Source organism: Centropristis striata, chromosome 7 (assembly GCF_030273125.1).
Source record: "Centropristis striata isolate RG_2023a ecotype Rhode Island chromosome 7, C.striata_1.0, whole genome shotgun sequence".
In the NCBI taxonomy this organism is placed as follows: Eukaryota; Metazoa; Chordata; class Actinopteri; order Perciformes; family Serranidae; genus Centropristis; species Centropristis striata.
Window position 1 is genome coordinate 21781489 of NC_081523.1, and position 22668 is coordinate 21804156.

The window sequence follows — 22668 nt, forward strand, 5'->3', positions numbered from 1 at the left end:
TTACTCATTAGGCATAGAAGCTTTATTTGATTTGTTTTGCCGTTTCCACTTAGAACAGAGTCACTTTATGAACAGAAGTTTTTGAGTTTTACAACAGCAAAGGACTCTTCTCACACCAGAACATAAAGGCAGTGACAACATTTTGGACCAGGGAAGACACAAATGTCCTTTCTACACAATTTGCAAGCCTTTTCAAGTCTGCTCATTTGTGTGGCTTAATTCTTAATCTGTATGGGCTAGTAGCAGTGCAACATTATGAAATGAATTAATTTTTGAGATGTGGCATTAAAGGGTAAAAACATTTCCGGCTGAGATGCACCCATGCTCTTGAGAACAATATGCAGAAAATAACTGAGGAGATGCAGAGACCTAATGGACCCTGTTGGTAAACAACAAATGGTATGTGGTATGTTTGGTTCATGCACAAAACTGAAAATATGTCAAATTAGTATGATAGTTTAGTTCAGTTAAGAAATCATCATTAATGACTTTGCAACAGTTTAAATAATTTACAATTCATTGGCAGTATACTATTTGCAATTACAGTATGTACAAACTTCTCACAATATAAAACATTTTAACATGAAACCACACTGAAGTGAAAGAAGTACGGTTTGAACTCTAAAACTTGAACTCAGCTCCACATTGAAGCATACAATACAAAAAAATGACTTTTTAGCTGATACTCAGTCACTCCATCACATGAGTTGTTTTTTTCTCTTTTAGAAATGGCACAGTTACTCACAAGACACATACATTCACAAATCCAAAGAGCTGAGTTTCCAGTTTTGGTTGTACTTTACCAAACTAGACAACAATGTCCTTACAGAATACATTCTCAGCAGAAAATGCCACACGGATCAGAAGGTGTGTTGATGTTTGACTCGTATGCGATTGTTTTCATGCATAATGCGTAAAACCTTGCGATACAAATATTCCCATTATCGTTTCAAAGTACTTTTCCATCATAAATGAAATACTGTATGGTATAGAATGAGACATAAATGGAAAATGAAAGTATACGAAATGATAAAGCAGAAATCTGGGGATTCAGTAACATTCAGAAACATGAAACACCTAATAAGGTAGACACCAAAGAGTTACAGCTAGATATTAAACTAAGCATTTATTGTGTTATTTTCCAAGTATCAATGCACTGCCGTTACATTAACCTCCTGACTCTGAACTATCAGGTTTAGCCTTTTCTAACTTGAAATAAAATGGCTGTCTGAGTAAATGTTAAGCAACTTTATCACCTGTTATTATGAAAGACACAACACTGTGATACATCTCATGATGACTCATATATACTGCTCTACAGCAGTAAGTATAGGTGCACACACAGACAGAGGAGAAACTCTCGAACCCAGATGTACTGTATTTTTATACCTGGCTATCACGACTCAGCACCCACTAGAAAATCCAAGAAATTTATCATGTTGGATTCCTAACCATTTTAAATGACTAAATTGCTTTTCTAGCTGTAAAAAGTATTTTTTTTAGAGGTCCCTTGCAGCAAAAGCTGATTTTACACGGACTGACATTGGTAAAATTGTTGTTTCATTTAGATGCAACAAAGATAAAGCTGCACTCTGGCTCTCTATTTCTGTATGGGTTTTCTATGAGTGGATCAATGTCTTATGGATGCACAAAGGTGTCTGATCAATATATGGGCTGCAAGCTGACTTCAGATGAGACTATAACAGGGAGAAAGCCCCTCGAGAGATAACTGCTAAGGAAAAATATGGAAAATGGTTCATTTGTTTTGAGTGAACACATTGTAATTTTAAACACATTCTGCTCCAGGCGTTTTTCAGAAACACCCGCAGTGATCTGACCAGGTATGCATATTGTCATAAAAATAACATCTGTTGGACAGATAAGGACAAACAACAGCAAGCTACTTACACCAGCCTACAATTTGAGTAATTTAGACCAATTTTGAAACAACCTCTTAAAAATAAAAACTGTCACTTGAATACCAAAAAAATACGTACCTATACATTTAGCAGAAAGTTGATATGCTGTGAGGAATCTACCCCTGGTGACGCCTGAAAACAGTGCATTTGATCCGTGGAAAAAGCAGTTATTTTTTACAGCACAGGAAGTAAAGAAAATGAACATCTCACTTGAATTTTGATCCCCCAAAATAGGAAACAAAACAAAACCTCATTCTCATCGTGCCTCAACATCATCCATCAGTGTTCTTTCTCCCAATCCCAACTCATTTTTATCTCAACACCCATTAACCATTTCAAATCTCAAATCACTATAGCCCTAAATAAAGTGAAAGGGGCAGTGAAGCTCCCCTCCTGAAATAAATGCCAAAGAGAAAAGAGTGAGAGCACAGACCAAGCCCCTAGCAGTAGTGGTGGTGACTATGCTCCCTGATGCCCCCTGCGGGCTCTCAGGTGGCGTCATCTTCATCGTCGTCCAGGTGATAGTTGAGGGTGATGACGGCACTGATGAATTCTCCGAGCTCCACAAAGTCAGCTGTGATAATATTGATGCCGCTCTCCCCGGGTCTCTGTGATCTGATCCACTGCATCATGCCCGGTAAGGCCCTGGGAGGACGCACAAACACACACACGTTAAGGGAAAGAGGGGGAAAAAAAGGGAAAGTCACAAAGGATCTAGAAGAAGGGATGATTCATGGTTGGCTGGTTTAACACAGAGAAGGGCAAGCTGTGATAAAAGATCTCTATGACGCAGCATGTGATGTCTGTAAGCCAGACGCCAGCTGTGAGGATGACACCCGGAACACTTGCTGGACATGTTCATGTAAGCCGTGCACCAGAGGGAGAGTGCTTCTCCCATAGATGCCTCGCCCAGGAAAATTCTACAAGTCGTCTCCTCCTCACGCTCGCTTTCTTGCTCTGTTGAGTCCTACACTTGGCGGTCTGTGTGGCAAAATGAATACATCAAATTTTGAAGGAAGCCTGCATCAAAGTGACCACACGCCTGGTGAGAATGCCTGATAGTTGAGGTATCAAATGAATAATTAATGCCGGGGATGGTGATGATGGCTTTTAACAAACTAGTGACATTAAGAGGGAGGGATATACAAAGAACCCTGGGGGCAAATCAGGAAAAGAAAATCCTGAACCACAACTGAGAGGAGGAGATATGGAAAGAGGGAGGATGAGAAGCATCGCCTCGGGTTTGTGGCAGCAGTTCAAAAAAAGCTTGAATGAGGTCAGTGTCAGGCGCCTGGGGATACCTGTAGAAACCAACATGCCTCTGGATTTAGTTCTAAAATGCTTCTATGACTCACATATGACTGTTCGTGTGTGTGTGTGTGTGTGTGTGTGAGTGTGTGTGTTTGCGCATTAATGTTGTGAGTTGTTATGGGTAAACCATGTCATTTATGTGGCTTCTGGTGCCTGGGGTGTTATAAGATTAGTTCCACACTGCATGTGTATACAATAAATAATACCATGTGCCACCCATTGTGCTAACCCTTGTCTTAGTGTTAAAATAAACATGAGCATACAACATTTATCTTATAGTTTCTCTCTCTCAGTCACACAAAGACAGTTGTACACACCTCTCTGTGATTGTCTCTCTAAGTCCACTAGCAACGCCCTTCATCACTGTGCTGGCCTTTGGTGTCAGAACCACCTGGGAGACAAAGAAGGTTCCCTTCCTCCTGCAGGGGAGAGATCCGAGTAGTTACAATTTATTTCTGATGTATTTTATTCATATGTATTTATCTGCATTGCATCCATTCATGTAAAGCACCTTATGACATCTGCTGCAGAGTCACCGTGCTACAATAATAATTAGATTTAATTAGTTTAATAGCAAATTAAAGCAAATAAGATAAAATATTCTGTTATTTGTCCCACTACATAGACATTTTCAGTATTACAGAAGCAGAAGTGTGTACCAAAATAGGCAGAAGCATCAATAAATTAATAATTCATAATAAAGAAGCAATATTTACAGGAAAGTATTAATTTAAATAAGAAGAAATACAAAAATTAGGACCAATGTATACAATATAGATGGTATCTATAGTAGTATCTATACTGCACAGTGGAGGATAACACCTGAAGAGCTGAAGGTACTGATATTGCACAGTTTGTGTCATACAGTGAAGTTATTGTCAGTTTTGGAGTTTTGGTGTGTGTGAGCAGTGCTGGTTGTAGTGTGACTGCTGCAGGAAGGAAACACCTGCAATATTGCTCCTTCACACACTTTAAGACTAGAAAATTGGCCATAGTAGTCAAGCTATACTAGGATTCGTCCTAGATTCAGACCTAGAGTGTCACATAAATAAAAACATTTCACCCAAGTTCCAAAACCTCTAATTGGCTAATTTGCAATTAAAATAGTTTGCATCATGTACTGAACTCAGAAAATATGAGCATTATCACAATAAATCAAAATCATGCTAGAATGACCCATCATGGTTGGTTCATGATGGGTCAAATTACAGACATTTCCTCCCATTTAACCTCATTCATAGACAATTTCCCACAGTGGAATAAAGGCAGAGGCTGACCTGCGGTCCGTGACAGACGCCTGGAGAAACTGAACCAGCTTCTCTGGGTCGGTGGTGTTAGCCCAGGGAGAGGGCATCATCTGCCCCGGCCACAGGAAGGGCACTTCCAGGGCCATGGGGTGGTGGTAGAAGACAAGCACCTGGTACTCCTTCTCCCACAGATACTGCAGAGTCACCTGGGGATGGAGGGAGGCATGTGTTTAGAAGAGCAGGAGGTTATACGGGGAGAACAGGTGGGAGGTGACAAAGGAAAACAAAAGTGATGGGTGTTGAATAGTAAATACAAAAGAGTCACGTCTGTGCTGAGTCACAGGTAGCTGAGATGTACCTACAATTTATTAAACTAAGCTTTGTATTTATTTGAAGGGAAATAAGTGGATATAATGAGATGCATCACTGTGATTATTAGGCAGCTTTGTTCAGCTCAGTTCTAATTGACCATATAAATGGCCAGGTATGTTATTTCTGAAGACAGCTGGTATTTTGTGTCTAATCATCGTGTATTGCTTATCGAGAAAAGAACAAACCACAATTTTAGTTTATGTTCAAAACTATTACAGGCTTTTCAAGAGCTAAAACACATTTTTGAAAGCAAATTTTATCACTACAAAGTGACACTGAGACTGAAGACAACTTGTCAAATCCCACTGACAATCCTATTACAAGTAAATAATGAATTTAGCACTTTTTCAGTAGTTTCTGTTTCAGTTCTCCCCAAAAAAGTTAACTTCTTTGTTTAAGAGTAAACAGATTTCTTTTATATTGCAGCAGTTCTATTGGAGAGAATAGCACGGACATAAGCAACATATGTTTCCACATTTACATCTCTGCTGAAATTGTCGAAGATTGTAGCTCAATCAATTAAGTTGGCAACAACAACAAATCAATATCTCCCCTCAGCTGATGAAGGGAAGTAAGCATGTAATAAGCTGGGTGGTGCACAGGGAGGTGGTTATAGCTGAAAAATAAGTCTTTTCATCACAACCCCAAGACCCGTATACCTCATGTTTTTAGTTTCTGATTCTCCCTCATGAGGAGATGTATTTTGTGATAATGAGCTTCCAGCTGTACGGTATCCCTGAAAATATGGCAAACAGCTGCTGGAGAAGAGTGGTGCAGTAGATTAAGTGTGTATAAGAGAGCTATGTGAGGCAGAGGGGTGACAGGGGAGTAGTAGAGTCGATACTCATAGACAAAAAAACGGAGGAGAGGGGAGCGTGGAGTGAATATAATACCTGTGGAGGAAAGAACACCAGTCATTTGTCACCTCTAAACACCAACATAGATGCTCCTTGCAGCACTGAGAAGACATTATTTTTCCCAGAATCCACTAGTCACTATTGGCCTTTCCTCTTTTTTACACTTTATCCTCACTCAGCAGCAGCACCTGACAGGAAACTGTGATCTTTGAGATTGATTACATTCCTTTTTTCAGGTTCTTCACATACAACCACAGCTCGAAGGGAGGGAGGGAGGGGTTGGGAAAATAGTAAAAGGTGAAAAAAAGCAGGAGAGAGACACATCTGAGCACGGGAGGACTTTTCTAATGAATTTCTAGGCAAAAGGGCATACTTTGTGTGACAAATGAACAATGATTAGGGATGTGATAACTATCATTCTGCATGTCAAGAGATCAAAACACAGAAATCACTGGCTGAGAAAACAATCATTTTCAAAAGCTTTTTTGAAGTAACACGAAAAAAATTGACTGATTTGTTCTTTTTTAATCATGAGTTGCTAAGGTGAAGGAAGCATCAGGAATAAATGTTTGAGGCCAGCTTCCAGGTCACTTATTGCTTTTAATTCTTCTCACTGTGAAGTGTATTTGAAATTAACAGTACCTCCTGAGCGAAGACGACCGGGCAGAGTTTGTCTCCAAACACGTCTTTTAACATGGCCACCAGTTTTTCATGGTGCAGGTTTTGGACGCCGTAGAAGTGGTTGAAATCAAGGAACACGACCTCTCTGGCATGAGCTGACAGGAAACAGCTGATCTGTTCTAAACCTTCTCTGACCTAAAAATCACAAAATTGAACAACACATGCATTCATAATTTATTTAATGACACAATGATATAAAATGAAATAAACACACATCAAAAGGCACCAAAATTGCATGCTGACCGTTGCACTGAAGAGCCCGTGGGCGAAGAACAGCTCGTTGTCTGGGTCACGGGGCTTAGTGGAGATGCGCAAGTCAAAGAAGCGGATCCCAGCCTCCAGTTGGCTGGTAAAGTTCAACGTCTGTGTAGCTAACCACTTCCTCATTAGCTTCTTGGCCACCGTACCGAAAACAGAAACAAAGTTCTGCACCGTCTCTGGCTGCTCTGGGCCCACTGGAGACGCCTCATCAATGTAGAAACTGAAGGAATCATGGGAACCTGGGGAGGACACAAACATGAGTGTGCATGCTGGTTTTATTTCAAAGCTGAAAGAGTGGGGTCAGAGCTGGAGAACAGCCTGGTGCCATGGTAACAACACATAACGGCTTTTGTGGCAGTAAGTTAGGAACTCAGACAAAAGTTGTTTTTCATCCATCACATCTCTCATATGGAACACAGATCCCAGAGAAAAGGAATACTGTGCTTATCATTTTCTATTTTCTATAGTGAATCCTCAAATGTATGTCTGCTGGTTTCAATAGTCTTAAATAAGTTCTCTCAATGTGAGCTTAAAGGTTCTTTCTTGAACTTCAAAACAGCAGTATGGCAAGAAAAGAAGGTCCAACTAACTTGTTGTTACAGAAGTTTTCATTTACAGTTAGTTCTCAAACTGATTTTAAAGCGTAAGGTCACTCACTCAGCCCAAAATAAAAAATACATATTTTTCCTCTTACCTGTAGTGCTGTTTATTTATCTAGATTGTTTCTGATGTGACTTCCTAAGTGTTGGAGATATCGACTGTAGAGATGTCTGCGTTCTTTTGACTATAATGAGAGTAAGTGACGCCATTTTCTTCCTAGTATAGTTTTAACATGAAACTGCTCACAACAAGGTCTAGAAATAACCTCAAGGAAGTGGGTCAGGATTTCTGGAAAGAGACATCACTGTTGAGTTTTTAAAATGTTTTAATTTTAATAGAGAGAGGGAAGACATCTCTATGGCCCATATCTCCTGCCTACAGTAAGTCATACCAAAACAATCTTGATGGATAAATAGCACTACAGGTAAGAGGGAAAAGTATGCACATTTGATTTTGGGCTGCACTGTCCCTTTAATTGGAGACTTTTTGGTGTCTGTTGGTACTTGACGCCGGCCTGATCTTCCGCCTCTGTAAATATGCCTTCAAATCTGTTTTTTGTCTTGTCTCGTCCTCAGACACTTAATTTTCAATTTCAGACAGATTTTCTTAACCCTCTCATTTATACCTTGCACAGGGCTTTCAAAATTGCAAATGTATCATGTTTTCTTGTAGATAATTGGATTCTTCATTCTAAATTATCTATATTTCTTATAACGTAATTATGTAAGTTATAAATAACAATATAACATCCTTCTGGTAACTTTTTAATGACATTTTAAAGTTTGTTTTCAGTTTTCCCCAAGAGGAAATAAGATCCTTGACATCTTATCATCAGTATAATCAGAGAGTACATGATTATATGAATCAGATAATATCCAGCAGAGACAAGGGGAGAAAAGGAAAAACTTCTGGCTTTGACTTGTCATATTTCTCAGTTAGATCACAGGTATTTCACCCACTGCTGAAAACATAAAAGACACATACAAGCAGAACTGAATAGGCCTCTACCAGACAGGGTCACAGAACTACTGTTTGCATTGAGATGTGCTATAAACAAGCTCATCTACCACCAATTTTCAGTGTGATAGTGCACATTATCTCACCAAAATAGCAAAAGATTTATAAATCTGTTTATTTTTCTAAGACATCCTGATGAAAGCTGTTCTATAGATTATACAGAAAAACTGAAAAGGTATGTCCTGTTAACTTTTTTAAATGTCACTCTTCAGTCCCTTGAGCCTCACAGACATATTTCAACTCACTACCATTATTTGGGGGGCAACAGAAATGTCACAGATATCTCAAAACATCAGCAGATAAAATAGAAACTATGTGAATGGATTAATAAAAATGTTTATGTTATATTATCATTACAATAAGCCTTTTACTCTCTATAGTATTTGACCACAGATATTTTGTAGTGTAAACGCTGATGCTTACTGATGCTTCCCTGACAAGGACGTAACAGTAAATATGTCATCAATGCAGGCAGGCTGTGTGGTTGTTTTGATCACAGAGCTCAAACAGTCGAGCTAGCGGTTGTGTCTTGCTAATGTAATTCATTGCAATACGGCATACATGTAAATAAGTTAATCCAACATCTTCTTAAATCAAGGGACTTGAGTTGTTGTTTTTGTTGTTATCCGACTTAATAAATGTGCATGGGCCAATGTGACCTAGCGGAAGTGGGGTAAGTAGTAACCACATCTGGACACAAGTGGTCAGCTGGACACCTTGAAGATGCATGATACACACATGTCTAAATGGTGATGTGTCTCATATGTCCACTTGTGATACGATCGCCCAAGACACATTTTAAAACCGTGTAAAAAGTGTAAACAGGGTGTAGAAGATCTAAGTCCATTGGTGCAACAGCATAATACCTTGTTGAGAGGAGGGCTAAATAACGCTCCAAAGTTAGGCTATATTTTAGCCAGTGAAAAACTTACATGGCCATTTTCAAAGGGGGCCTGTGACCTCAAAGATATCTGAACGAAAATGGGTTCTATGGGTACCCTAGTCTCCTCTTTACAAACATGATGTGTGATGATGTTAGTTCACATAGTAGCCATTTCATTGCAGTGAGAGCATTTTTAAAATCAGACTTCACTGTATAAAATGACCTATTGTGACCTCTAGGTTAACCACAGTCTCATGAAATGCAAACTAGAGACCTAGGGTATTCAGAGGACGTATGGCTTTCTTTATATGAACACTAAGGGGGGTTTATTATCAGTTTCCAGTGCCTGCCATCCAATCACAGAAAAATGTGATGTGATACAGAGTCACAGCTTGGATTTTTCTGTGGTGTTCCTCAAGGTCTTGGTTCCTTAACATGACTATTTTTTTAAAATCAATTCCCCACCTAAAGAGCAGCTGCTGTCTCATAAAAAGGACCAAATGGTTCTAGTATAATTATGTGCATATTTAACTGGGAGCTGTATCAAAAATCAGTATCTGTAAAATTCCATCCCATTAGTGGCAACAAATACAACACTGAACAGACTCTGCCAATTATTGACACTTTCCTAGGTGACACTTAAGCATTTCCCTGCAATCGATCCATGGTGAATTCTGCTAGTTAGGTCTGAAGGTCGTTTATCCTTCCATGGCTGTTTGAGAGAGAGAGTGTGTGTGTGTGAGTGTGTGTGTGAACGTTAGGCGAATTAGGTTGACAGTAATCCTGGTATTGTCTTCCTGCTCTCATTACCGCAATCAATCAATTTCTCATCCTCTTTTTGTCTCTTCATCACGTTCCCTCACTCAAACAAACATACACCTTCCCCTCATCCATTAACACACACACACACACACACACACACACATACAGATGGACACAGAGCCTAAATTGACCTTCAGCTATACTCCCGTGCCAGGTCTTCGCAGTCGGCCCAGAGAATGACCATAAGCAGGGTAGACAGCTGAATCCTGGGGCAGGGTGGTAAACAGCATCTCTGCAGGCTAGATCGTGCCACCAGGGTCACAACGGAACAGAATATGACCTTAACCAGTCACAACAGCTGGCTACGGGGTTGTTGCAGAGAAAGATCTATGTTTGACTCTGAAGGTTGCAACATAACATCACAGTTATCATGAAACAATTTTCTTTATCTATTAATCTATCAAGTATTTTATCCATTTATCGACTACAAATGTCAGAAAATGTTAATGTTAATACTCAATTTCTTAAAGCCCAAACTGATGTCTTTAATTACCTTTTTTAGAGTACAAAGATATTCATTTAAATATCACATTAAAAATTAAAAGCATTACTCACATCTGAGAAGCTAAAAACTAGGCAGTGTTTTACTTTTATGCTTGAAAAAATACTTAAACCATTCTTCTATTAGCAATATACTAAGCTAAAACAGCTTAGGATGGAGTAGCATAATTCATTAGGATGTTCCTACAATAGGTATTGTCATGATATATAATTACCACTCTCATAGAATATGCCACTAGCTATATATAGCAATACCCAAGGCAAACTAATAAAGACTGTTTCTGCATCACTAACTAGCAGTGCCTTGAATATGAAAAATAAAAAGCCTGTACATTATGCTATATTGCAGAGAAACAGAAACTGAAGGATGCAACATTTTGCAGAACATAAAGAATAATCTGCAGAGAAAGCTGTGCAGAGAGCTGGAAACAGTATTCCATCACAATCACACTGCCACCTGAGCTCCGAACATGATTAATTATTGTTTATGTTATGAAATAGTCCTTGATGTTGTGCTGTCTCTAGGGCATGATTTGTTTGGAAATATGAGCAGACATTCATTTGGCTGTATATGATGTTTACAATGTTTTCACCTTCTCTCAAGATGTTTTACTACCATAAATTAATTTACTAATTATAATTTACTAAAGTAAATCCAAATCACTGCTTCTCTTGTGGTCTCAACCACAGATCTTTCTCTCTATATTAAGAAACACCTCATTTGTTTTTTCAGGAACTGCATAGGGGTCATTTGGTTCTTTATGATCACATTTATTTAAAGGGCCATAGTGCATAATTTGGAATCAATTGCTCAATCAATTTCATTTGTCAGATGAAATGCAATCCTGTCAGATTTATGAACTTGTACATTATTCATCATGAAGCAGAATGTGGCCACCGGATCCACACACAGGAAATAGTCACCCGGTTGAACGGCCTCATCAGGCTCTCCAGTGTTGCCGAAACAAAAGAACACCACAGTTCTCGACATGTCACTGGAAACCAGCTCACCATCCAACGGCTGCACAGTGGCCAGCAGGATGTCTGGCCAAGAGGATCCATGAACCGCAGCTGGTGTTTATATCCTCTACACATGTCTCTGAGCCCCCTCTGATGTAGAGATAAAGATAGACTCTGAGATGGTCATGCTTGTCCATATGGTCGTGATCATAGGCGGTGCTCATCTTCTCCGCTTTTTGTGCATTTTACTTTAAAAAACCTTAACCAGCCAAGGTAGCAGAGTCAGCAAGAGACTGACTGGTAAGTCTTGAAGAGCGACTTGTCTTCATTTGTTATCACTGTCCAATGCCAATCACAAAAAGTATAACTAATAGCATAATAAGCATAAATGTAGCAGAGCTGATGAAGAGGCCACCGAAGAGGAACCTACTTACTGTAAACAACATCAAAACTGGGCTCTCATGCCGTTTGATGAATTCAATCATAAAGAAATGCACTAAAAATAACAAAAACATTGAATAGCAGCTTTGAATGTGAACTTTGGGAACTCCTCTTTCCCGCACATCAGCGATAATCACATCACTGGAGTGAAGAAGATGTGAAGCGAGTGGAAAGAAAGACAATGAGCTGGAGCATGAAAGAGAAACAGATAAAGGCTGAAACAAGCTGAGATAACGATAACACAGCAGTTCACTTGATGGTGATGACGAGGATGATGGTGCTGCTGGTGAGTGATAGCCATTACCTTAGAGAATTGACCTGTGTTAACTGAGTTACTCTGACTGAATGAGAGGAGCCCATTCAGAGAGGACCACTGGTGGTTTATGCCCTTTTTCATGACAAATCATTTTTACGAGAGGAGAGGAGAGGAGAGGAGAGGAGAGGAGAGGAGAGGAGAGGAGAGGAGAGGAGAGGAGAGGAGAGGAGAGGAGAGGAGAGGAGAGGAGAGGAGAGGAGAGGAGAGGAGGAAATGGCAATGAATTGAAAACTAACAGGGTGGAGATGAGCTAAATGATACTTAAAGATAGATATGAGCTCTATCTATCACTATCACTTAAAGATAGATATGAGCTTTATAACACTTCCCGTCACAGATCTTTCTATATGATTTTAAAGTGATTCAAGAGTTGCTCCTTCCAGCTTTTTATTCCTCAAACTCCTGTTCAATTCGCTGTGGTTTCTCTTTACCTCCTACCTTGCTATTCTCCTCCATCTTGTTCCGAGTGACAGTGCCCAAAAAGCACATACATTTACAATGACACTGAATTATTTGACTTTTAAAATCAAGAGAAATGTCCTTCTGCCAGAAAACTCAATTAACTGCCAGCAGTGACGTAAAAGCACCCTGTGGAGAATCCATAACTAATCATGTTTGCTCAATTTCAAAATTTGGGGGGGGGAACTCAATCAACTTACAAGGTTGAGATGGTTTGTTATGAGTAGGCAATATTTTCTGCGAGTTGTAAAATCCACAGAACTATCAGAGTAGATTGGTGTCTGGTATTTGTCTCAAGTCATGAATGTGCCCCTGGTAAAGCACTGTGACGTCGGTCAAGCCAAAGTCAGCTAAACAGAGATTTAGTAAAAGCAAATTGACTCAAGTGGGAATATTCATTATAGGAAATGGGTGTACTATCCCCACCTCTTTAAAAATCAATTTGCTTTATTCCTCTAGGCTGAATCTTCTCTCTCTCCCTTTGTTTTTCTCTCTACCAAACTATTTTCTCCTCTGTTTGTTTTGAATTTTACATCCTCTGTTTTCCAATGGCTTTTAAGCTGGCTGATTTCCTGCCTTTCAGTGACTCGCTGCACTGCCAGTGTTTATCCTGGCATCTGATACCATTCATCCCCCTTGTTCGGGGGCTTAAGTGGCAGCAGAATGGTCTAGTCAAGGCAGTGATGGACAGATTTACAGCTAAAAGTCCAGCGACTGCCTTTTTCCTCTGCCTCGAGGGAGCTGGCAAGACTGAAGATACCCTCTTCTGCAATGAATTTGTTTTTATTGCCTGTGAGGCCATCTTAACTTAATACAATTGTCTTCACCCTTTCGCCTCAGCCTAAGGTATGCTATTCATTTCTAACCCCTGGTAAAGCCTTCAATCAGTCATTGGTGAGGTTAGGTATGACTCCCTTGAGCTCTCTCATCTATATCTGACAGTCTGTGGGCATTTTAGCATCTGTGAGGTAGTCATTTATCCTGTACAATAGTTTTTCTCTGACTCGAATAAAGCCAAACAAAATGCAATTTTCCCTGATAGCAAATTAATTAATTTTAGGTCAACACAGCCCCTGGGCCAATTATTTTTTATTAAAGTTGCAATAAACTTTATAACTTTAATTTGACTGCATAACATAATGGTGTTTACACTGGATAACTATAAGCACTGCCTTTATCCTGCCATTCTGTCTTCCTCCGAGTCCAATCTCTTGGGAAAAGGAAGGCTCGATTTACAGCACAATGAAGTGTTTATGGGTTGCCCTTATACTTATGAAGGTAATAAAATAAAAACAGTCTCTGTAGTCTGAACCACATTGTCAACAGCAGTGTGTTTCAGCTTCACTCCTTCCTTTGATTCACAATAAAAGCTAACAAGAATGGCTTACAATTCAACAAAGCAGATTACAGTGGCTATTCCCAGGTAGCTGAAATGGTGGATAATAGCATCAGAGCACTATTATGGAGTTCAAATTGGGATTCTTATGGTTGTTTCTTGTGTTGGACAGCAGCAAACTGCTAGCCATGTAGCTAACGCTATCGCTATCTGGTTGTCTTTGTGACAACAGCACCAACATCAATAGACCTACCACCTGGAAATGCTAGGGGAGGAAAAGTGATCTATTTTCACTTTCAGAAGGCTACCACATTGTTTTTCTGAAATATAATTATTTTTTATTTAAATTTAGTGTTACTGTAATAGTGTTACTATGCATGAGCTGATTATATGTTGGTCAAATTATAACAATACTATTACCACGACAATGTGTTTTCTCCATAATACATAATATAAAACAAAAAATAATGCTAAAATCAAACTTGTTTTATTATGAGCCATTATATAAAACTGAGCTAACAAGTTTTAATTTGTTGTTTTATTTGTTGACTGTTTTGGAGTATTTCTGCCCCCTAGTGGCCAAAAATGGATAAATGGCTCTTCTAAAAGCCCAAATCAAGATTGGATCACCTATAGGCTTCCGCTTAGTCAGAGAGTAAATGTAAACATTTTGGCCTGTTAAAAATATCAAGAGCTTTGCTAATAATATCAATAAAAAAGACCCTTAGCAATCCAAATTGAAAATGAGTTATTGTACACACCTGCAGGACACAAATACAATTCATAAGTCTACAGCCATACTGAAAATCCAGTTTAATCACTATGGTAGTGAACTCTGACATCCCTTCCTTTACACTAAAGCTTGTTTCATTGTGAGAGAACCACAGAGAAACAGATTCACGGTATCTCTGGCAGCACACCTTTGCTGACCCCCTCAGTCAGACAAACGTGCAGCCTGGCAGTCTGCAGCACTCACCCAGCAGATCTAACAATAGCCACAGAAAAACAGCCCACCATGTCCCCCACTGATCACCTTGGGGAAAGGAAAATGATAGCTACTCCTTGCCCGTTTCCCTCCTTCTCTCCCTTTAATGACCTCCATATTTAATCTGCAACCGCTCCCTCTTTCTTTCCTCTCCAGCCCATCCCGTCATCCTTTTCCCTGTTAGCCATAGAGGAGAACTAGCGCAGGTCATCTGACTTGTAGACTCCATAGGTCGGCACAGTGTGAGGCCAAAGAGGCATGTGGAGCCGAACGCAGAGGGCTGAGTCATGTCTCAAAGCAACCACGTTCTTATCTTACAAACAAGGTGGTTCTGACCAGCAGAAATATGCTATTGAAAAAAAAATGTCCCAATTTATATTATAACGGCCACAGCCACAATGCATTTGGCTGCTGTGCTTTGTCATGATTCACAGCATAATAAACAACTCTTTAACTCTGTGTAACTTAAAATAAGCAGCTTGTTGGTGAATAGTTGTTTTCAATGCTGCCCTTTAATCAAAAAACCTTGAAATCTGACAGACCAAAAAATCCCTATGTTTAAAAACTGTTGTTTTAATCTATGGTTTTGGTTAAAAGCTGTCTTTTCACAGCTTTTCTCTTTTTTCTGGACAAATTTCAGGACTGAGTCAGCTCTCCTCGGTGTGACAAATGATTTATTGCCATCTTTGGAAAATGAAAATCATGCATTTTTAATTTAGTTTGAGTTCTCTCAGACAATCCAAGAGAAAGGGATGATCCGTTTTGTAAAATGAAGCAACCATGTTGTTGGCAATCAGGCTTTGCAGTGGTTTGCGTCTCACCTACTGATCAAGACATGATTGAAAACTTCATTTTCATCGTTTTCATTTTCACCTGTCTCCCTGTGGTTAAATGTAGAATATGCACTTGTAAATCTCATTGATACCTGCTCACTTTTTTCTTGACCCTTCCATTTCAAGTTTAGTCCTATGGTAAGTTTTTCCACCTACAAGCTATCAAGAAATACAACAGTTTCTGTCATCAGGCTGTTCTCATTCACTGTTAATAGGTATACCTACGAAAAATAATGCACTGAAAAGCATAGGAAACCCCATAACTGTGAACCAGGAGGAGCTACTTATTATTAGGGACCGAGCACCGAGGTGCAAGGACCCTATTGTTAAAGGTCTGTCTATTATTATCATAACGGCAAATTAATCATGCTTTTGAGGGCTTTATCATATTACAAAACTCACCAAACTCGGAACAAAATGCAATCATGTCGAAAATGTACGTATTTCATTGGTTTCAGAAATGGCTGTGGCAAAGTGACCTACTATCGCCCCTTAGAATTCAGCCCCTCACACAGGTTTGTTGTAAAGACACGAAATTTGGTACATAGGTACATGTATCATAGGAAGACGCAGCAAAAAGTCTCAAGAAGCCATACCCTAAAATGTACAGGAAGTCAGCCATCTTGGATCTTATATCTTATCATATGGAATTTTCGCCATTTCCACGCCGCATACTTTAACAAACTCCTCCTACAGATTTAACCCGATTGACTTCAAAGTTGGTCAGTATCATCACAAGGCCTTTGGGATCAATACTTTGTACGATCTGCCTCAAACTTGTCATGCATGATGATGGTTCATTACTGAACAGTTCTACATAACAATATTTCATAAAGCACCGCCCCTTTTGATTAGCCATGCCCCCTTTCATAACTCATGAACCGTTTGTCCTATAGACTTGTATGAGGTGTCAGTGTACTCAGGACAGAGTCCCTGTTTAACTGGTTATTGATTTCTCCGCCCCTTTTGATTAGCTGTGCCCCCTTTCCCATAACTTATGAACCATTTGTCATACAGACTTGTATGAGGTGTCAGTGTTCTCAGCAGAGAGTCCCTTTTTTTCTGGTTATCGATTGCTCCGCCCCTTTTAATTGACCACTCCCCCTTTCATTACTCATCTCCTGTTTGTCGCACACTCTTTTCAACGGTGGCAGCCGACGATCGCTGGAAGTGAGGCGACCATGTAAATAACCAATCAAATAATTTTAGGTTTAGTGGGACCAATGGACTTTGACCCAGGAGAATGGTGTTCGTTTCCCGTTTAAAAGCAAAGGTCCACTTGTTTTTAAACTTAAATAAACTTCTGTATGAGAATAGGTAATGGTCCACATCACCTTCTGTCTCACCTACACAATCCATTAGATATATACGTATATACACTATAATCAAACCCTGTTTTTTTGTTTTTTTTTAGCCTGAACTACTTTTTTCCACCATTTTGTTGCCTTAACTTTACCAAATAGTTTCCATACCTTTAGGAGAAGAGACACTTTGAATAGAATGGTCTTATTTCGTTGAATATCATACAAACCACTCTGTCTTAGTTTTTGTTAGATATCATATAACTCCAGTCATAAGACTCCATTGAATGCTCTCATTTAGGGACCTGGAGGCATGATCTCTTCAACTATTGATTATTGTAACTCTTTATGTGGGAGTCAGTCAGTTGGCCTCGTCTCGTCTGCAGCTTGTTCAACATGTAACAGCGAGGCTCCTCAAGAAAAAAGACCATTCCTCTTTTTGTACTAGCCTCCCTTCATTGGCTTCAAATTGAATAAAGAACTGAAACTTTTTTAAAGCACTGCATCAATAGACACCAGTGTATATCTCCCCTTCCAGTCAAGTCAAATACATTTTATTTAAATAGCCCAGAATCACAAATCGCAGATATGCCTCAAAGTGCTTTACAGACTGTACATGGTACGACACCCTCTGTCCTTTTACTGCATTTTTAACTCTTCTGTAAAGCACTTCCGTAGGCAATTATTTATTTTATGATACTTGATATTTAATAGACTGCAGATAAAGCTAATGGTATATTACATACATACATATATGGAGGTAGGTACCTTTGCTGAGATTCACTAGCACAATTACTGTCACTAACTGCGGTCGACATAATGGACTGAAGCAATATCCTCGGAGCTATTAACCCCCATAGCTTTGTAAGTGAAGAATGGTCTGTTTTAATTGCTTCCCTTGGTCAAATAAACAATAAATTAATAAATAAAAGGACTAAACCATTCAGTCATCCTGGCAAAGGCAGTTTATGGCTGTGATCAGCCATGATAGGTAAGCATTATTATATATACTGATGCTTTTTCACAAGTGAATTTCCAGGTAGTCAACGGTAACAGCAGCAACATATGGTAAGCCCTTATAGGTCATACAGCAGCTGTTGTATCGGTCTAGCGCATATGCTGCCTTCATAAAGTGTTAGGTGTATATATATATATATATATATATATATTATTTTTTCCCCATCCTACACAGATCATTTGGCTGCATTAGCTCATATCAAATTACTTGAAACATGACAAATAGATGCCATTAAAACATCATAAAATCAGATACTAATTAGATATATTCTGCCATTAAAAACCTTAAAATGAAGTCATTGCCAATTATACAGAAGATTATGTATACTAATGGGTACAGCTGTGCAATTCTGGCAAAGCAGGCACAGCGGGGACAGTTTAGCTTTTTGGCAGCCGCAGAGCTCGATGCCATCACATCTCCCACATGAGCACCCCAAATTGCCAAAACACTTTGGCCTGGATCATTGAGACTGTCGACTGGTGAACTCTTTTTTTCCCCCTGGAAAATAAATAGCATCACTGAATTACAGGCAACAGTGAGTGAATGCTGAGGATCCTATGTCAGGGATCTAGAATGGCAAATGTAATATTCTTTCAAATGAGGGGAAGAGTGAAAATTGTCTAGGAAATATGACAGTTGTTTTATTTGTGCTATTCTTGCTTAAAGAAGCACCTTAATGCTGCATTGTAAAATGAGACTAAGTGATGTGATATGAGAATAGACTGTATGCAAGAAGTTGACATAGTCACCATGCGATCACCCAGTGGTTTGTGGACATTTTGAAGCCTTAAGTTTAGCATTTTGGCCATCACTGTGTTGTTGTTTTTTGGAGTCAGTTCATGCACATAACCGTTTGAGAGCCGGAAGGCCCATATCAGTAGCTACTAGCTTGGTCAACAAGTTGCTTCTGTAATTTTGTAATAAACAGTCAACTCCTTATAGTGCCTTTTAGTACAACAGAATGCTGATTTTCTGCCACCAAAATGTTACTATCAACAACTTTCATGGGATTAAAACACACTATGAAAGGGTTTTAGCTCTTAGAAAAACACAGTGAAACCTGTCAATCTCAAGATAGCCACACCCTGAAGCATACCCTGCTTTTCTATTTATTTACCTATAAATGAGACCATAATTTACTAAATCAACACCATGCTACATTGAAGAAGACTGGGAAGGAGGGAGAAGTAGGGTTATTTTCCTATTGACTCCTATTCACTACTAGTGGAGCCGCCCCCTGCTGGCCTTTAGAAAGAATGCAGGTTTAAGGCACTTCCACTTGGCTCCGCTATTCATGTTTGGATATGTGACACACTTTTGAAAGACATCAGACATACACTCCAATAAGAACACATGGTTGCTGCTAATTAAACTCAGAAAATCCTGTGGGCTATGATTTTTTCTTGACAAAACTTACGCCAAATCTGTGCACACAAACACAAGACAGTGCAAAGCTTTAGAGGATGTTTACAGAATCTGTTTCCAAATGGAGGATAGACAGAGCAGCTGAGCTGCAGGCCCCAGGGCCAATAAGAAGTAATGATACCTAATTAAATGGGACAGAACATGCTCCCATGCTGGCTCGGTGTGGATGAACTGTGGTGTAACACAGCATGTCACGTGATTCAGCAAAATTACAAGCATGAGGTAATACATGTCATGCTGCTTCTGTCTTTCAGTTGGTATTTGATTAAATCTATGATGGATTGCATGTGTCAATGCTGGTAATATGCCACACCTCATTGGTTACTAAGGTCCAAGCGATGTGCTTCTGAAAAGCCATCATTGTGCATGGCATCCCTAAACACACCAGGTATCTATGGTTTAAAAACGAGAGAGAGAGAGAGGGGGGGGGGGGGGGGATTGAAGGATTAGACATGCAAGAAAATGAAGAATGAAAGCGCTTTGTGTGGAGGTTTGTTAATCACTAGGTAGCAGATATGGAATTAACTGGCTGCTAATAAGACATTCCATCAGTCAGATCAATGGTGGGCTTTACAACCAGTATTTCCAATTTGAACTGAGACCTGTGCACTGATTGGCTAAAGGTCCAACAGCTCATCTTCTATGGGAAGCGCTGTGATCATCTGAGTGCACAGACTAAATCCATCCCACTCCCTGTCTCTTCTCCTCTGTGGCCACCACCCCAGCACAAACACCAAGAGTCCAACACAAAACAAAACGGCATAGTTCATCTATTCTAAATGCTAAGAGTGACTCATAGTCTATTTTAAATCAGTTATTTAAATAATTTGGATTAATATTAGGACATGACATAATTCGTGGTATGGGTATTATTTATAACCTTTAGACAGAAGAGCATCACAAGAATAATCTGACCTGTTCAAAATAAAAGGCACTTCTCACATTGCGCAACAGGTCTTACCCTTTGTTCTAATGAGGTTCAATGACACTAAAGCCACATTTGAGGTTTGAGGAGTTGCAAAGTAAAACATCCAAGTAGGCAAAGCAGTAATTATTATAGTCTATTTGTTTATTTCTTATCTGCTAGGATGCCTACATGCAATGCGCGCGGATAGGAAGACATGGACATGCCCCTCATCTAATTACGCTGGGCAATGTAAAAATACACACTTACCGGGAATAGCCAGGTTGGTGAGTGGAATAGTGTGCATGCTCTGTGGTAAACTTGACATCCAGTCTGCAAACCGCGCGTCGGTTCTCCCGTGAGACGAAGCCATGCTGCCGCCGTGCACAACGCTCCGTTCTCCCGGACCGGTGCCTGCGCCAACCTGGAGTGCGCGCTCTCTCTCTCTCTCGCTCACACCACACACACCCAAACACACACACACCAGCACGACAGAGAGCCAGTCCACACCCCCCTGAGCATGTACACATCGGCGGATGGCACAATTATTTAAATGCGGTTTGTTGGATCGATCCAAATATGGCAACAGATTTCCAATAATACGCAGCCTGAACGTGCATCAGATTTATAGTCACGTAATCTGTCAAAAAAAACAAAACAGTATCATACCATTTGTTAATCTTATAAATGGTTATTGAACAAGACTCAGAACACCCACCAGTGGCTGCATTTTAAAAACGATATTTTGACACAATGTAATAAGAAGGGGTTATATATCAATAGGCCTTCCAAACTGATTTTACTGTGAAGATGTGCTAGTTTTGAGAATAGACTATTCTTTAGCACTTCAAACCCTTCAAATATGACTATGAGTAGTTTTACCAAAATATACAGATATATCCTCATAGATGCAAACATGTGCATTATCTCATTATTTCTCCACAAAAGAAGTATGTAAAGTACTGGCTGTAAATAGCTGTAAATACTGAGGTTGAAAACTAATTCCCAATTGACCTAGAAGCATGTTTGAGGTCATGCACTTGGAGACACACACACAGGAGGCACTGATTAATTATCACTGCAATTAACATGATGTGACAATGAATAGCTGACATATTCACTGTGGTGATCATCAGCTGGCTGGCCACCTTAAAATGAGTCATTCAACAAAGTAGGCCACAATAGTACAACTATGGTGAATCTACCCGAAACTGCAGATTTATCAAGGAAGGCATCATAGTGTTTGGCTGAACATTACATACTGTAGACCTTTTTCCCCACATTGGAGCCATTTCAAACCTGCATCCAGTTGAAACTAACTGTCTAAGGCTCTGCCAAGCTTCGTTTCCATGCTTGGTTGTGTTTCTGCAATAATGTTAGAAGACAAGGGACATAGGACGAATGATCCTCATCATATAAAACCATTGTAGACATGAAAGAAATCAATATTGACATAACCATGCTACATAATCAGTAATCCCTTATGTAGGGACCATCAAATATCCTTTGCCTAGATATAGCCTGTATACCAATGTGGTTTAGCACCATTGATTATCTTTTTTCCTTGTTGAAGACCAGCCTACAACCATAAATGATGAGCATTGTGAAAATCACTACAGGAACAATAAACGAAGAAAGCCAAATCAACTGCAATTGTGCCCCAAAATGGCAAAATTCAGCCCTGCTTGCTTTTAAAAACCTGAGTCCAAAACAGCCACATGCACATAAGTATCACTTCATGCTGTCTATAATATCCTCAATTAACTCACCGTACCAATTCATATTCAGGAGGGGTAAAAAAAATAAAAATCTGGCCGTTGACCCAGGGTTAGTTTTTGATGTGAAACTAACTTTTATCCTAACTTAGTACAGGGTTTGTTGCTTTAAGTCCTTTTTCAACCTTTTATTGTAAAAGGTTTATTTTTAAAGCCACTATGCATGCAAGTAACAGAATGTGACACACCGTCCCTGAGCTGGCCACAACAGAAGCAAAAGGGTTCTGTGTACATCAATATCACATGCTGAGGGCTGTGACAATATGTCAATATGTGACAAGTTAGGATGAGAACGTGTTGTTAAATCTCATATTTTGGGGACAGATATCACCCCCTTAAGAGGAATGTGAAAACACTTCTCTTGTGACAAACCTTGCACTGATATAATCAGTTAAGACTAGGTTTGACATTTTATGGGGCCTAAACATAATAAAAGCACATTTT

General features: G+C 39.5%; 1 protein-coding gene across 1 annotated transcript; it reads right to left on the reverse strand.

Annotated features, from left to right (window-relative positions):
- Positions 1 to 20850, reverse strand: plcxd3 (phosphatidylinositol-specific phospholipase C, X domain containing 3). The gene is made up of 6 exons (XM_059337653.1): positions 20720 to 20850; positions 6631 to 6887; positions 6349 to 6522; positions 4508 to 4683; positions 3548 to 3649; positions 1 to 2564 (listed from the first exon to the last, which is right to left on the reverse strand). The coding sequence occupies exons 1-6, from the start codon at positions 20820 to 20822 to the stop codon at positions 2408 to 2410; spliced, it is 969 nt and encodes a 322-aa protein (XP_059193636.1). The 5' UTR covers positions 20823 to 20850; the 3' UTR covers positions 1 to 2407.
- Positions 20851 to 22668: the final 1818 nt, after the last annotated feature.

Excerpts from the sequence above, each read along its gene's own strand:
- plcxd3 (XM_059337653.1), bottom strand. The coding sequence starts at position 20,822 with ATGGCTTCGTCTCACGGGAGAACCGACGCGCGGTTTGCAGACTGGATG. Across the intron at positions 3,650-4,507 it reads GCGTCTGTCACGGACCGCAG|GAGGAAGGGAACCTTCTTTG; the intron begins GTCAGCCTCTGC and ends TCTCCCCTGCAG. Across the intron at positions 2,565-3,547 it reads AGAGAGACAATCACAGAGAG|GGCCTTACCGGGCATGATGC; the intron begins GTGTGTACAACT and ends GCGTCCTCCCAG.